The 16565-nt window shown below is 47.0% G+C and overlaps 1 protein-coding gene across 1 annotated transcript in view; it reads left to right on the forward strand.

Annotated features, from left to right (window-relative positions):
• The window catches only part of LOC129693744 (nephrocystin-1-like), a 71194-nt gene extending 57487 nt beyond the window's left edge, over positions 1 to 13707 (forward strand). The window contains 3 exon segments of the mRNA XM_055630515.1: positions 5240 to 5334; positions 7573 to 7701; positions 13551 to 13707. Of these exon segments, the coding sequence (XP_055486490.1) occupies positions 5240 to 5334; positions 7573 to 7701; positions 13551 to 13655 (329 nt within the window). The 3' untranslated portion in view covers positions 13656 to 13707.
• The last annotated feature ends 2858 nt before the right edge of the window (positions 13708 to 16565 follow it).

A 16565-nucleotide genomic window follows, 5' to 3' on the forward strand; every position in this document is an offset into this window, starting at 1 on the left:
CATTTCCGGCTGCCCAACATGGGCCCTTGCATTATCAAAATCTACAAAGAGCAAGGACTCATGCATTACGCCTTCATAGGGGGCATTATGATCGCAAAATGGAGTTACCCCGCTGAAGCCAAATCAGAACTTCAGTGGTGGGTTGACAATATTTGGCACAGTCACAGTCCTATCGCCGTAACCAATCCTAACATAACCATTGCAACGGATGCCAGTGCTTTAGGCTGGGGAGCTACTAACTCCATAGACAGCACAGGTGGCAGATGGACTAACTCAGAGGCATCGCTACTACAATCACTGGGCATTAAATTTTTGGAAATGCTCGCCGCCTTTTATGGGCTAAAAGCATATGCATCTGATATGCGGCACGTGCATGTTAGAATCATGATCGACAACACTACGGCAGTATCTTATATCCAGCACATGGGTGGCATTAAATCAGTATCATGCGACAAATTAACTGCTATAATCTGGCAATGGTGTGTCGAGAGACATATTTGGCTATCAGCTGCCTATTTACCAGGCAAGCTAAATTTAGTGGCGGACACCAGGTCACGAAAATTCAACGACAACATCGAATGGATGTTGGACCCAAAATTATTTGCTAAAATTGTCAAGCAATATGGTACGCCAGATATAGATTTGTTTGCGTCTAGGTTAAATCACCAACTACCCATGTATGTGGCTTGGGAACCAGACCCAGAGGCAGCAGCAGTAGATGCCTTCACGCTGGATTGGGGAAATTTCTTTTTCTATGCTTTCCCTCCCTTCTGCCTCATCAGTCGGGTACTCCAGAAAATTCAGGCAGACTCAGCCTCTGGCATTCTGGTCGTGCCCGACTGGCCTACCCAACCATGGTTCCCAATGTTCCACGACATGGTGGTAGAGACACCTATGGTCCTTCATCACCACCCCCAATTATTGACTCACCCGGTAACTGGCATTAGCCATCCATGCCACCAAAAATTGAAACTCCTGGTTTCCAGATTTTGAACAGGCCTTACCGGGGATTGGGGTTATCAGACAGAACAATCACCACCATGTCGGCATCCCTGCGAGTTTCCACCAAGAAACAGTACCTGACCTTCATCAGGAAATGGGAACAGTACTGTCTGGACGCAGGGACATCCTACAAGACGGCTTCGATCTCGGATGTGCTGGAGTTCCTGGCCCACCTGCACCATGATCTCAAGATGAGCTACAGTGCCATCAGTACGGCTCGGAGCGCACTGTCCGCATACCTCATGCCGATAGGACAGCATAGTGTGGGATCCCACCCTCTAGTCATCAGACTCCTTAAGGGGATCTTTAATACCAAACCCCCTACACCTAGATACACCCACATGTGGGATGTGAGTGTAGTTCTGACACACCTTCGAGGTTGGCCTCCGGTGGGATCCCTGAGCCTGGAACAGTCCACTTATAAGACCCTCATGCTCATGGCGCTTGTCTCAGCTCAAAGGGTTCAGTCGCTCCATCAGCTAAATCTGAACTACATGGTGACCACCCCAGATACCATTACTTTCACCATGCCGGGGTTGGTAAAACAAAGTAGACCAGGTACATCAAACTCCCCGTTGATCTTCCGGGCTTACCCTCCAGAACCTAGGCTGTGTGTGGTGACCCGCCTTCATCATTATCTAGACACAACCCAAACGCTTAGAGGGAGAGAGAAAGCCTTATGGGATAGCCACAGAAAGCCTTTTGGACGGGTTACCAGCCAGACATTATCCAGATGGTTGAAACAGGTCCTCAGCATGGCAGGGATTAACACAAATGTTTTTAAATCCCATTCAACCAGGGCAGCGTCCACCTCAGCGGCGGATAGGATGCAGGTTCCCCTAGACCACATCCTCAGAGCAGCGGGATGGTCAAGGGAATCGACATTCCAACGATTTTACAGAAAACCGCTGATGGAACAGGACGTCTTTGCGGATACCATTTTAGAAACCGCAAAGTTATGATTTAAAGCCCATGGGAGCTACTCTTAGTTATAGTTAATAAACATTTCTTTTATAACTAAACAAACTTGTTGGTCTTTAGCTACCACTTCCTCCCTCGATGATCTTTCGGCAGTGAGTGATATAACTGTTACACGGTTTGAAATCACAGACCTTTGAAGTCTTCACGTAGTCACTCACGTGACTCCGAAGTAAAATAGTAAGATTAAACGAGTACTTACCAGTACGAAGTTTGATCTGTATTTTATGAGGAGTTACGATGAGGGATTACGTGCCCTCCGCTCCCACCCTCATTATATAGATCAAATTCGGACTAATGTCTCGTTGGTCTTTACTATCTTTACTTCAACTTGTGTCTATCTGTGATTCCACACCGCTGCTTGGAAGTATGCCGCGCCTGCGCGCTGGGTGGGTTCTTCATGTAATCCCTCATCGTAACTCCTCATAAAATACAGATCAAACTTCGTACTGGTAAGTACTCGTTTAATCTTACTATTTAGCACAAAAAACAAGAAACAGAAAAAACAAAAAACAGAAGGGAGATGGGGGGGGGGGGGGGGGGGGGAATAGGTGCACAAATTCTGCGGCGCTACATACATATATACATATATACAGATGGAAGTCCGTGTTGGGCGGTGTAGTCAGTGCATGTGTGAATTTGAATTTATAGTAGATATAATTCTCGGAAAGCAACTATTCCTGAGTCTGTTTGTCCTGGATTTGATGCACCTATAGCGCCTTCCAGAGGGCAGCAGGTCGAACAGTCCAAACGCAGGATGGGAGCTGTCTTTGATGATCTTCTTTGCCCTGCTAAGGCAGCGGGAGGTGTAGATGTCCATCAGGGAGGGGAGAGGGCAGCCAATGATCCTCTGCGCTGTCCTGGTTACTCTCTGAAGCCTCTCCCTGTCTGCCATGGTGCAGCTGCCATACCATGCTGTAATGCAGTATGTCAGCAGGCTCTCGATGGACGAGCGGTAGAAGGTCAGCAGCAGGTTAGAGTCCAGGTTGTGCTTCCTGAGGACCCTCAGGAAGTGCAGCCGCTGCTGAGCCTTCTTGATGACCGCTGTCGTGTTGTCCGTCCAGGAGATGTCAGCAGCGATATGGACGCCGAGAAACCGGAAGGTGTTGACCCTCTCCACACACTCGCCGTTGATGTGTAGGGGGGCTAAGTCGGTGCTGTGCCTCCTGAAGTCGACAATGAGCTCTTTTGTTTCCCTGGTGTTCAGAGCCAGATTGTTTTCTGAGCACCAGGTTGTCAACTTCAGGACTTCCTCTCTGTAGGCTGCCTCGTCTCCCCTCGAAATAAGTCCGACCACAGTAGTGTCGTCAGCAAATTTGACGATGCGGTTGTTGTTGTGGGCCAGACTACAGTCGTAGGTGTAGAGACAGTATAAGAGGGGGCTTAGCACACAGCCCTGTGGGGAACCGGTACTCAACCTGCGAGTGGAGGAGAGGTGGGGGCCGAGTCTCACAGTCTGGGGCCGGTTGGTGAGGAAATCCTTTATCCAGGCACATGTGACAGTGGGGAGGCCGAGAGTGACCAGTTTACCTATGAGAATGTCCGGAATGATTGTATTAAAGGCTGAACTAAAATCCACAAAGAGCATCCGGACGTAGCTCTGCCCCTGCTCCAGATGGCTCAGCACAGAGTGGAGAGCTACGGTAATGGCGTCTTCTGTGGGTCTGTTTAGGCGATAGGCGAATTGGTGGGGGTCGAGGTCTGGTGGTAGATAGTCCTTGATGTGCTGGAGGACCAACCTCTCGAAGCACTTCGTGATTACCGGAGTGAGGGCCACAGGACGGTAGTCATTAAGGCTGGTGATGGTAGACTTCTTCGGCACAGGGACGATTGTGGCTGATTTTAGGCAGGACGGAATAACTGCCTGGGCCAGGGAGAGGTTGAAAATTCTGGTGAAGATGGCAGTGAGCTGGTGGGCGCACGCTTTGAGCACCTTACCAGGTACTCCATCTGGGCCGGTAGCCTTCTTGGGGTTCACTGCCAGGAGCACCCGTCTGACATCGTGCTCCCTGACAGTGAGTGGGGTAGTACAGGAGCCAGGTGAGGGTGGGAACAGGGCTGTAGCAGGTGAGTGCTGCTGTTGTGATGTTTCAAAGCGGGAGAAGAAGCAATTTAGCTTTTCTGCCAGCGGCGCACTCAGGTCTTCTGACTTTGTGGCACAGCCTCTGTAGTTGGTAATGTCTTGTATGCCCCGCCATACCTCCCGTGTATTATTGCTGGACAAGTGGGACTCTATGCTCCTCTTATGGTCCGCCTTGGCTTTTTTAATACCACTTTTCAGATCGGCTCGAGCAGCCCTGTACAGAGCTCTGTCACCTGACCTGAAGGCAGCATCGCGGGCTCTGAGGAGTGTGCGGACCTGGCTGGACATCCAGGGTTTCTGGTTTGGGAAAACCGGTATGTTTTTGTCTACAGACACATTTCCGATGCAGAACTTGATATAGTCCAGCACCGATTCTGTGAGAGTTTCCAGATCCTGGTGTTCGAATATGTCCCAGTTTGTCTGTGTAAAGCAGTCCTGTAGATTGGAGAGTGCATTTTCAGGCCAGGTTGTAACAGATTTTATGGTGGGCCTGGCACTGCGTCTGAGGGGGGTGTAGGCTGGAGAGAGCAGGAGGGAGAGATGATCTGACTGGCCGAGTTGGGGGAGGGGGATGGCTCTATACGCGTGCTTGATATTGGTGTAGACATGATCCAGCGTGTTCACCCCTCTAGTAGAACACTTGATGTAGGTAAAGTCATACAAGGAAAATGTGAGAGAGTGAGTTTAGCTAACAAAGATCTTGAAGAAATACAAAGCATAGCTAAAGTTCTCAAAGGTAGTTGTAATGCACAATATATCGACATGAATATCGAGCTGTAGCTTGTTTCGGGTATGCACCAGTGACCTCAGCTGAGGTAGAAAGAAGATTTTCACAACTGAAGCATATTCTGTCTGACAGACAGCATAGTTTAACACCAAATAATTTGGAAAGAATGCTAGGGACCAGGCAACTTTGGTCATTTAATGTAGTATACATTATTATCATTTTTAAACCATATTTTGCTGGTGGAAATACATGCCTTTTTATGCCTTTTTTTGTCAATAAATGCCATTTACGTGTGTTTTTTGTAATTTTATGAAGCCTTTTTGCCTGCCTATTTCAGTTTTTAGTGCCTAAACATCCTGGCTCTACTCATAACTCATACCTGCATTATTACTCCAACTATTGTTGCAATTAGTGTACAAATGGCCTCATTACTTATTTCCCCGCCACAGGAAATAAATTCCATATGAGTTACTTCCTGCAGCCAATGTTAACTCAATCTAATCTGTGCTTCAAAGACCTTCATTTGGACAAAGTGGATGGGGGTGTAAGTATGCTTCAGTTATTAATTTGTAAACTCTGCCTTGCTGCCCTTACATAATACCAATACAGAACATCTGGTAAACAAATGGTACTTCCACAAACCCCATTCCTGTATAATTCAAAATCCCCTTAAGGGACAGAGAGAGAGCGAGAGAGGGGAGAGAGAGAGAGAGAGAGAGAGAGATGGGGAATACTGATAAGTGTGAGGTGCTACATCTTGGCAGGCCAAATCAAAATAGGACGTACATGGTAAATGGTAGGGAATTGAAGAATGCAGGTGAACAGATGGATCTGGGAATAACTGTGCACAGTTCCCTGAAAGTGGAATCTCATGTAGATAGGGTGGTAAAGAAAGCTTTTGATGTGCTGGCCTTTATAAATCAGAGCATTGAGTATAGAAGTTGGGATGTAATGTTAAAATTGTACAAGGCATTGGTGAGGCCAATTCTGGAGTATGGTGTACAATTCTGGTCGCCTAATTATAGGAAGGATGTTAACAAAATAGAGAGAGTACAGAGGAGATTTACTAGAATGTTGCCTTGGTTTCAGCAACTAAGTTACAGAGAAAGGTTGAATAAGAGCACAGAAGGTTAAGGGGGGACTTGATAGAGGTCTTTAAAATGATGAGAGGGATAGACAGAGTTGACATGGATAAGCTTTTCCCACTGAGAGTAGGGAAGATTCAAACAAGGGGACATGACTTGAGAATTAAGGGACTGAAGTTTAGGGGTAACATGAGGGGGAACTTCTTTACTCAGAGAGTGGTAGCTGTGTGGAATGAGCTTCCAGTGAAGGTGGTGGAGGCAGGTTCGTTTTTATCATTTAAAACTAAATTGGATAGTTATATGGACGGGAAAGGAATGGAGGGTTATGGTCTGAGCGCAGGTATATGGGACTAGGGGAGAATACGTGTTCGGCACGGACTAGAAGGGTCGAGATGGCCTGTTTCCGTGCTGTAATTGTTATATGGTTATATGAGAGAGAGAGAGAGGGGGGATGCAAGGTTTACTTGTTGTTAGAGAAGTCAATGTTCATACCGCTGGGGTGTAAACTACCCAAGCAAAATATGAGGTGCTGTTCATCCAATTTGCACTGGGCCTCACTCTGACAATGGAGGAGGCCCAGGACAGAATGGTCAGTGTGGGAATGGCAGGGGGAGTTAGAGTGTTTTGCAACCGGGGGATTCAGGTAGGCCTCGGCACACTGAGCAGAGGTTTGTTTAAGAAGGAACTGCAGATGCTGCAAAATAGAAGGTAGACAAAAATGCTGGAGAAACTCAGTGGGTGAGGCAGCATCTATGAAGGGTCTCGACCCGAAACGTCACCTGTTTCCTTCGCTCCGTAGATGCTGCCTCACCCGCTGAGTTTCTCCAGCATTTTTGTCTACCTGAGCAGAGGGTTGTTTGCTTCCTTGAAGAGTGGTCATGTAATATGAGTAATATTTGATTTAATTTTCTTTCTTCATCCTTATTTCATGGGAACTGGTCAACGCCCTGTTAAAGCATGAACTGTTTCCCCCTCCATAAACACTGCCAGATCTGCTGAGTACTTACACCTCTCATGTTCTGCCGTCTGCGTTAACACTGGCTAAATCATCAAGTCAAGTCAAGTCACTTTTATTTCTACAGCACATTTAAAAAACAACTCTCGTTGACCAAAGTGCTTTACATTGGTGGAGGTACTAACGTTATACAACATTGGTTCATAGATTAAGTACATACATAAATACACACATATAGCCCTCCCTCAGAGGACGTCAAGAAAGGCTTGAGAGTAAAGATGAGTTTTAAGTCTCGACTTGAAGGAGTCGTTGGAGGGGGCAGTTCTGATGGGAAGGGGGATGCCGTTCCACAGTCTAGGAGCTGCAACCGCAAAGGCACAGTCGGTCGCCCCTGAGCTTATGCCTGGACCGCGGGATGTTCAGTAACCCCAAGTCGGCCGATCTGAGGGACCTGGAGGTGGTGTGGTGGGTGAGCAGACTTGTCATGTAGGTGGGGGCAAGCCCGTTAAGGGCTTTGTAGACATAGAGGAGGATCTTGAAGTTGATTCTGAACCGCACAGGGAGCCAGTGGAGAGAGGCCAGGATCGGGGTGATGTGGTCCCTTTATCGGGTGCCCGTCAGGAGTCTCGCTGCGGCGTTTTGGACCAGTTGCAGGCGGGACAGGGAAGATTGGATAATTGAATAATGAGCTGTTAACTTTAACCTCTCCATCTGAGGTGCTGACTGTGTTTGACCTTGGCAGGTGCGCCCAAGGAAGACACACACGGAACTGATGTTTACCCTGTGGAGCTGCAAGATGATTCCTTTCCCGGCCACTGCGGTCGAGGTGCTAAGCAGACAGGTTCGCTGCTGTCTATTTGATGGTCAAAGGGTAAGCCACCTGCTAATATGTCCTTCATGAGTGCATTGTAGCTTGTCCCACCATGGCAGCAGTAGTCACCTCCCTTCCTACCAAGGGTTTCGGCCCGAAACGTTGCCTATTTCCTTCGCTCCATAGATGCTGCTGCACCCGCTGAGTTTCTCCAGCTTTTCTGTGTAACCTCCCTTCCTACCAACCTCCCTTCATTGCCTTGATCCACTCTTCAGCTGCCTCGACAAAGCCAGCAGCATCAGGCACGGAAATCCCTATCAAAACGCGCACGTGTGTGTGAGTGTATGCACACACACACACACACACACACACACACACACACACACACACACACACACACACACACACACACACACACACACACACACACACACACACACACACACACACACACACACAAGGTTTCAGCCGTGCACCCTGTGGACGGTAACATCGGAAACTGACCTGGTTGGTGACCATTCGACTCGGAACTCCAGCAACAGCAGCTTCGTCCGCTCCGAATCGTGGGGCTTGAATTGGCCCGTTCGCAGGGCCTTTCATCTCCCGGCGTGGGCATTCAACATCGGGAGCCTTGATCGCCTCGATCGCCTCGATGCAGCAGTTTGACTTTAAGGCACACCGGGCGCTGAAAGGCTCCGCGAACGGGCCGATCAGAAAGCGTCTGATAAAGTCCGGATTACATAACATGGGGGGGATTGTCCCCCAACTCTCAAAGCATAAGGGGGGGGGGATCGTGTCCCACCCGTCCCCTGCAGGATCTCCGCCCATGAGCAGCATAATCAAGAACCAGTCTCACCCTGGTTAAGAATAAGGGGTAAGCCATTCTTTTGACTGGATAGCACACAACAAATAAGCTTTTCACTGTATAGGAGGCCATTCGGCCCTTCGAGCCAGCACCGCCATTCATTGTGATCATGGCTGATCGTCCCCAATCAATAACCCGTGCCTGCCTTCTCCCCATATCCCTTGACTCCACTAGCCCCTAGAGTTCTAACTCTCTCTTAAATCCATCCAGTGACTTGGCCTCCACTGCCCTCTGTGGCAGGGAATTCCACAAATTCACAACTCTCTGGGTGAAAAAGTTTTTTCTCACCTCATTCTTAAATGGCCTCCCCTTTATTCTCAGACTGGCCCCTGATCTGGACTCGCCCAACATTGGGAACATTTTTCCTGCATCCAGTCCTTTTATAATTTTATATGTTTCTATAAGATTCCCTCTCATCCTTCTAAACTCCAGTGAATACAAGCCTACCTGTTTTGTACACTGTACACTTGACAATAAACTAAACTAAACTACCTGGGTGGAGAAGAGAGAAGGTAATGAAGCCCAGACGAAGCAGACCTTGCGTAGAACAGCACAGCTGCCAAACACGATGCCGGGTTCAACTAATCTGCCCGCAGGTCATCCATGTCCCTCCATACCAGGCATGTAAGTAAGTAAGTAAGTTTATTGGCCAAGTATTCACATACAAGGAATTTGCATTGGTGCTCCACCCACAAGTGACAACATGACGTACAGTGACAGTTACGAATGACTCAGAAAACACTAAACATTAATAATAATAAAACATTAATGATGAAACACCATTGATCAAGCATGTGAACCAACAAAATACCAGATCAAAGGGAGGCTACAGATATTTGGCTGTTGAGGAAGCACAATCTGCCATAGGCAATGATGGTCCAATTCTACATGGCCATCGTAGAGTCTGTCCTCACCTTCTCCATCATGGTCTGGTTTGGCTCAGCCACCAAGTACGACATCCGGAGGCTTCAGCGAATCGTCCGATCAGCAGAGAAGGTTATTGGCTGCAACCTTCCCTCCATTGATGAACTGTACACTGCAAGGGCCAGGAAGCGAGCGGGCAAGATCATCTCTGACCCCTTTCACCCTGGCCACAAACTCTTTGAATCACTTCCCTCTGGAAGGCGACTCCGGACTGTCAAAGCTGCCACAGCCAGACATAAAAACAGTTTTTATCCACGAGTAGTTGCTCTATTCAATAACCAAAAATCTTTGGTCTGGTATTTTATTTAATTCACAATTTTAATCGATAATGTTTTATTATTAATGTGTCATTCCTAACTGTCCCTGTATGTCAGGGTACACAAAAATGCTGGAGAAACTCAGCGGGTGCAGCAGCATCTATGGAGCGAAGGAAATAGGCGACGTTTCGGGCCGAAACCCTTCTTCAGACTGATGGGGGGTCGTTGGCGGAAGGAAGGAAAAAGGGAGGAGGAGGAGCCCGAGGGCGGGGGGATGGGAGGAGACAGCTCGACGGTTGAGGAAGGGGAGGAGACAGCAAGCGCTAGCAAAACTGGGAGAATTCAACGTTCATGCCATCCGGACGCAAGCAACCCAGGCGGAATATGAGGTGCTGTTCCTCCAATTTTCGATGTTGCTCATTCTGGCCATGGAGGAGACCCAGGACAGAGAGGTCGGATTGGGAATGGGAGGGGGAGTTGAAGTGCTGAGCCACTGGGTGTTCAGGATGGTTATTTCGGTGAAACGATCGCCCAGCCTCCGCTTAGTCTCCCCAATGTAAATCAGCTGACATCTAGAGCAGCGGATGCAGTAGATGAGGTTGGAGGAGATACAGGTGAACCTTTGTCGCACCTGAAACGACTGCTTGGGACCTTGAATGGAGTCGAGGGGGGAGGTGAAGGGACAGGTGTTGCATTTCTTGCGGTTGCAACGGAAAGTGCCCGGGGAGGGGGTGGTACGGGAGGGAAGGGAAGAGTTGACAAGGGAGTTATGGAGGGAGCGGTCTTTGCGGAAGGCAGACATAGGGGGAGATGGGAAGATGTGGCGAGTGGTGGGGTCCCTGTATGTCATGTTGTCACTTGTGTGCGGAGCACCAAGGCAAATTCCTTGTATGTGAATACTTGGCCAATAAACTTATTCATTCATTAATTCGTTCTTGTATGAGGTTAGAAACATAGAAACATAGAAATTAGGTGCAGGAGTAGGCCATTCGGCCCTTCGAGCCTGCACCACCATTCAATATGGTCATGGCTGATCATCCAACTCAGTATCCCGTACCTGCCTTCTCTCCATACCCTCTGATCCCCTTAGCCACAAAGGCCACATCTAACTCCCTCTTAAATATAGCCAATGAACTGGCCTCAGCCACCCTCTGTGGCAGAGAGTTCCAGAGATTCACCACTCTCTGTGTGAAAAAAGTTTTTCTCATCTTGGTTTTAAAGGATTTCCCCCTTATCCTTAAGCTGTGACCCCTTGTCCTGGACTTCCCGAACATCGGGAACAATCTTCCTGCATCTAGCCTGTCCAACCCCTTAAGAATTTTGTAAGTTTCTATAAGATCCCCTCTCAATCTCCTAAATTCTAGAGAGTATAAACCAAGTCTATCCAGTCTTTCTTCATAAGACAGTCCTGACATCCCAGGAATCAGTCTGGTGAACCTTCTCCGTACTCCCTCTATGGCAATAATGTCCTTCCTCAGATTTGGAGACCAAAACTGTACGCAATACTCCAGGTGTGATCTCACCAAGACCCTGTACAACTGCTCCCTGCTCCTATACTCAAATCCTTTTGCTATGAAAGCTAACATACCATTTGCTTTCTTCACTGCCTACTCACCCAGCCTATCCAAGTCACTTTGCAGTCTCCTAGCATCCTCCTCTCACCTAACATTGTCCCCCAGCTTAGTGTCATCCGCAAACATGGAGATATTGCCTTCAATTCCCTCATCCAGATCATTAATATATATTGTAAATAGCTGGGGTCCCAGCACTGAGCCTTGCGGTACCCCACTAGTCACTGCCCGCCATTGTGAAAATGACCCGTTTACTCCTACTCTTTGCTTCCTGTTTGCCAGACAGTTCTCTATCCACATCAATACTGAACCCCCAATGCCGTGTGCTTTAAGTTTGTATACTAATCTCTTATGTGGGACCTTGTCGAAAGCCTTCTGGAAGTCTAGATACACCACATCCACTGGTTCTCCCCTATCTACGCTACTAGTTACATCCTCGAAAAATTCTATAAGATTCGTCAGACATGATTTACCTTTCGTAAATCCTTGCTGACTGCTCAATGATTTCACCACTTTCCAAATGTGCTGCTATCCCATTTTGAATAACTGACTCTAGCAGTTTCCCCACTACCGATGTTAGACTAACTGGTCTGTAATTCCCCGTTTTCTCTCTCCCTCCCTTCTTAAAAAGTGGGGTTACGTTTGCTATCCTTCAATCCTCAGGAACTACTGCAGAATCTAAAGAGTTTTGAAAGATTATTACTAATGCATCCACTATTTCTGGAGCTACTTCGTTAAGTACTCTGGGATGCAGCCTATCTGGCCCTGGGGATTTATCGGCCTTTAATCCATTCAATTTACCCAACACCATTTCCCGACTAACCTGGATTTCACTCAATTCCTCCAACTCCTTTGACCCGCGGTCCCCTGCTATTTCCGGCAGATTATTTATGTCTTCCTTAGTGAAGACAGAACCAAAGTAGTTATTCAATTGGTCTGCCATATCCTTGTTCCCCATGATCAATTCACCTGTTTCTGACTGCAAGGGACCTACATTTGTTTTAACTAATCTTTTTCTCTTCACATATCTATAAAAACTTTTGCAGTCAGTTTTTATGTTCACTGCCAGTTTTCTTTCATAATCTATTTTTCCTTTCCTAATTAAGCCCTTTGTCCTCCTCTGCTGGTCTCTGAATTTCTCCCAGTCCTCTGGTAGGCTGCTTTTTCTGGCTAATTTGTACGCATCATCCTTCGCTTTGATACTATCCCTGATTTCCCTTGTTCCACGAATGCACTACCTTCCCTGATTTATTCTTTTGCCAAACTGGGATGAACAATTGTTGTAGTTCATCCATGCAGTCTTTAAATGCCTTCCATTGCATATCCACCGTCAACCCTTTTAGAATTAATTGCCAGTCAATCTTGGGCAATTCACGTCTCATACCCTCAAAGTTACCTTTCTTTAAGTTCAGAACCATTGTTTCTGAATTAACTCTCTATCCTAATGAAGAACTCAACCATATTATGGTCACTCTTGCCCAAGGGGCCACGCACAACAAGACTGCTAACTAACCCTCATTACTCAATACCCAGTCTAAAATAGCCTGCTCTATCGTTGGTTCCTCTACATGTTGATTTAGATAACTATCCCGCATACATTCCAAGAAATCCTCTTCCTCAGCACCCCTGCCAATTTGATTCACCCAATCTATATGTAGATTGAAGTCACCCATTATAACTGTTTTGCCTTTGTTGCACGCATTTCTAATTTCCTGTTTGATGCCATCTCCAACTTCACTACTACTGTTAGGTGGCCTGTACACAACACCCACCAGCGTTTTCTGCCCCTTAGTGTTTCGCAGCTCTACCCATACCGATTCCACATCCTCCAAACTAATGTCCTTCCTTTCCATTGCGTTAATCTCCTCTAACCAGTAACGCTACCCCACCTCCTTTTCCTTTCTCTCTATCCCTCCTGAATATTGAATATCCCTGGATGTTCAGCTCCCAGCTTTGGTCACCCTGGAGCCATGTCTCCGTGATCCCAACTATATCATAATCATTAATGGCTATTTGCACGTTCAACTGATCCACCTTATTACGAATACTCCTTGCATTGAGACACAAAGCCTTCAGGCTTGTTTTTACAACGCTCTTACCCCTTATACAATTATGTTGAAATGTGGCCCTTTTTGATTTTTGCCCTGGTTTTGTCTGCCTGTCACTTTGACTTTTCACCTTGCTACCTATTCTGTGACCCTTCTTCAGCTGATTGTGGGGATCAGAAAGCTGGAAGTTGGTTTAAACAACATAATTCGTCTTTACTTAATGGCATTTTCTCCTGTATTTCAGGTTCTCAGCAATATCCACACCGTCAGAGCAACTTGGCAATCAAAGAATCCCAAAACATGGACCTTTTCTCCAAGAGTACGTTTACCTTCCACTTCTCATTTCTAACAGTGAGCTGGGACGCTATGGAACGCGTTACATGAGTTAATGATCAAAGAGATTAAAATAATCAATATTAAAGAATGTTTAAGGACTGTAGATGCTGGAAAAATCAATGGGTGTAGCTGCATCTATAGAGCTAAGGAATGGGTGACATTTCGGGTCGTGACCCTTCTTCAGAATAGATGACGTTTCAGGTCGAGACCCTTCTTCAGACTGATGTGGGGGTGGGGGTGGGGGTATAGCTCCCCCCCACTCCCACATTAGATTGAAGAAGGGTCTCGACCCAAAACATCACCTATTTCCTTTGTTCCATTGATGCTGCCTCACCCGCTGAGTTTCTCCAGCATTTTAACTACCCACAGCCTGATGAGCATTGAACCTTAATACTTCACCTAATCAAAATCCCTTTTGAATATCCAAATGCACTAGATCTACTGAGATGATTGTGCCTATCCTGTTGATGATATGTTAGTGGTAGCTTTATGAAGTGGAGACACTAGGGACTCCAGGTGCTGATATCTGGCGCAAAAAGCAAGGGCAACTGGACACCACGTGTGAAAACACAGCTGGAATCCTCGCTCACTGCATACATTTCACTGCTAACACGAACCTTGCAGATTTTTGCAAAGTTTAGATTTTCTGTTAATCAAAAGTCTCGACCCGAAACGTCACCCATTCCTTCGCTCCACAGATGCTGCATCACCCGCTGAGTTTCTCCATCATTTGTTATCTACCTTTAATATATCAAAGAATGGGTTGTGATTCAGGTTTGAAGAAAAGCAGATGAAAGGAACAAAGCAAGTAGAATGAATGAGGAATAGGCCTTGACAGCAACGTGTTGGGACAAACAGTATGTTTATGTACAGTTTCTATGTTAAATTGGTTTCAGTAAATACAAGGAAGTCATTATTAACTTTCCAAAGTTTATTTCTGAGATGATTGTTGCAGTGTAATATTTGTTTAGTTTGTGAAAATGGTTTTGTTTGCAGTTGCGATGGTGGCTTGGAATAGTTCTGCATCATGACAATACCACACGATGCTGTGGACACAAACAAAGTGGCCGTTACTGTGGAGAGGCAAGCTGGCTGAATCACTCAGCTCCTGATGAAATATTACATTTGTTTCTCTCTGCGCAGATCCCGCCTCTCAATATATTCTGGCTTTGTTTCAGCTTTGGTTTTTCTGTGCAATGGACGGCACGGAAACAGGCCCTTCGGCCAACCTTGTCCATGCTGACCAGTCTGAAGAAGGCTCTTGAACCCGAAATGTCACCGACTCCTTCTCTCCAGAGAAACTGCTTGTCACATTGAGTTACTCCAGCATTTTGTGTCTATCTTTTGGCACGTGCTATAGACCTGCACGGGAAGGTAGGCGCTCCCGCCCCCACAAGTCTCGGGCAGTCAGTCAAGGGTCTCGTCAGCCTGGGAAGGCAGTCCATCTAGGAGAGGGAAAACTCTGATTTAAAACCTCCACTGCCTTGTGGCCATATCCATTCATGGAAAAGGCTCCTGGAGTAAGCCTCAAGAAAATCAGGAGTCGGAGCCCCTAAGGCAGTTCGTCATTGTCTACAACCTCGCTCTGGCAGCTCCTGCGACGGAGCTGGTGCCAAACTGTAATGGCCCTGCTGTTCCTTTGGATCGATCAGTGACGTGGAGAGGGGGGACATGCTGCATGGGCAACAGCCTGTCCTCCATCTGACATCGATCACCCAGGCTGCATCCGACCAAGGTCCGTCATGACCGAGGGGGCCTACATGGCACGCACACTGGACTCGTCCCATTTGTCTGCATTTAGCCCAGAGCCCACCAAACCCTTTGTATCCATCAATTTCATTCAAAAGTCACAATTCAAGGTTAATACCCGGGATGGCGGGACTGTCATATGCTGAGAGAATGGAGCGGCTGGGCTTGTACACTCTGGAGTTTAGAAGGTTGAGAGGGAATCTCATTGAAACATATAAGATTGTTACGGGTTTGGACACGCTAGAGGCAGGAAACATGTTCCCGATGTTGGGGGAGTCCAGAACCAGGGGCCACAGTTTAAGAATAAGGAGTAAGCCTTTTAGAACGGAGACAAGGAAATACTTTTTCTCACAGAGAGTGGTGAGTCTGGGGAATTCCCTGCCTCAGAGGGCGGTGGAGGCCAGTTCTCTGGATACTTTCAAGAGAGAGCTAGATAGGGCTCTTAAAGATAGCGGAGTCAGGAGATATGGGGAGAAGGCAGGAATGGGGTACTGATTGGGGATGATCAGCCATGATCACATTGAATGGCGGTGCTGGCTCGAAGGGCCGAATGGCCTACTCCTGCACCTATTGTCTATTGCCTAATTGTATATGCTTCTAAAGCTTCCTGTAGCAGCTCATTCTAGATACGCTTCTTGGAATGATTCATTGCAAGAGGGAGGTTGAGACCTTTATTGAAAAGCGGCACAGTTGTAAATATTTGCTGACCAAATATTTAGATGCAGCAACAGGTATTGTGTGTGTTGACTAAATTGCTTAACTCGGATTGATTTCTTGATTGTTATCAGTGTCATAGAGTTACAGAACACAGAAACAGGTCGTTTGGTTGAACTCCTCCATGCCAACCACTCTGCTTTAAAGGGCCTGTCCCACTTGGCCATTGTTTCGGCGACTGCCGGCATCATATCAGTGTCGCCAAAAGATTTTGAACTTTCAAAATTCAGAGGCGACAAGAAAAATGTAGCGAAAAACACTGTGTGTCAATACGTCGGCACGCCACGAATATTTCGGTGACCTGAAACGTCAGTCAATGATGCCGACAGTCGCTGAAAACATCACCAACTGGAACAGGCCCTTAACTGAACTAGTTCCAATTGCCTGTCATGGGCCCATACCTCTCCTAACCTTTCTATTTATGTACCTGTCCTAATCATGATTTTAACATAGAAACAAA

Source organism: Leucoraja erinacea, unplaced genomic scaffold (assembly GCF_028641065.1).
Source record: "Leucoraja erinacea ecotype New England unplaced genomic scaffold, Leri_hhj_1 Leri_409S, whole genome shotgun sequence".
Lineage (NCBI taxonomy): Eukaryota > Metazoa > Chordata > Chondrichthyes > Rajiformes > Rajidae > Leucoraja > Leucoraja erinaceus.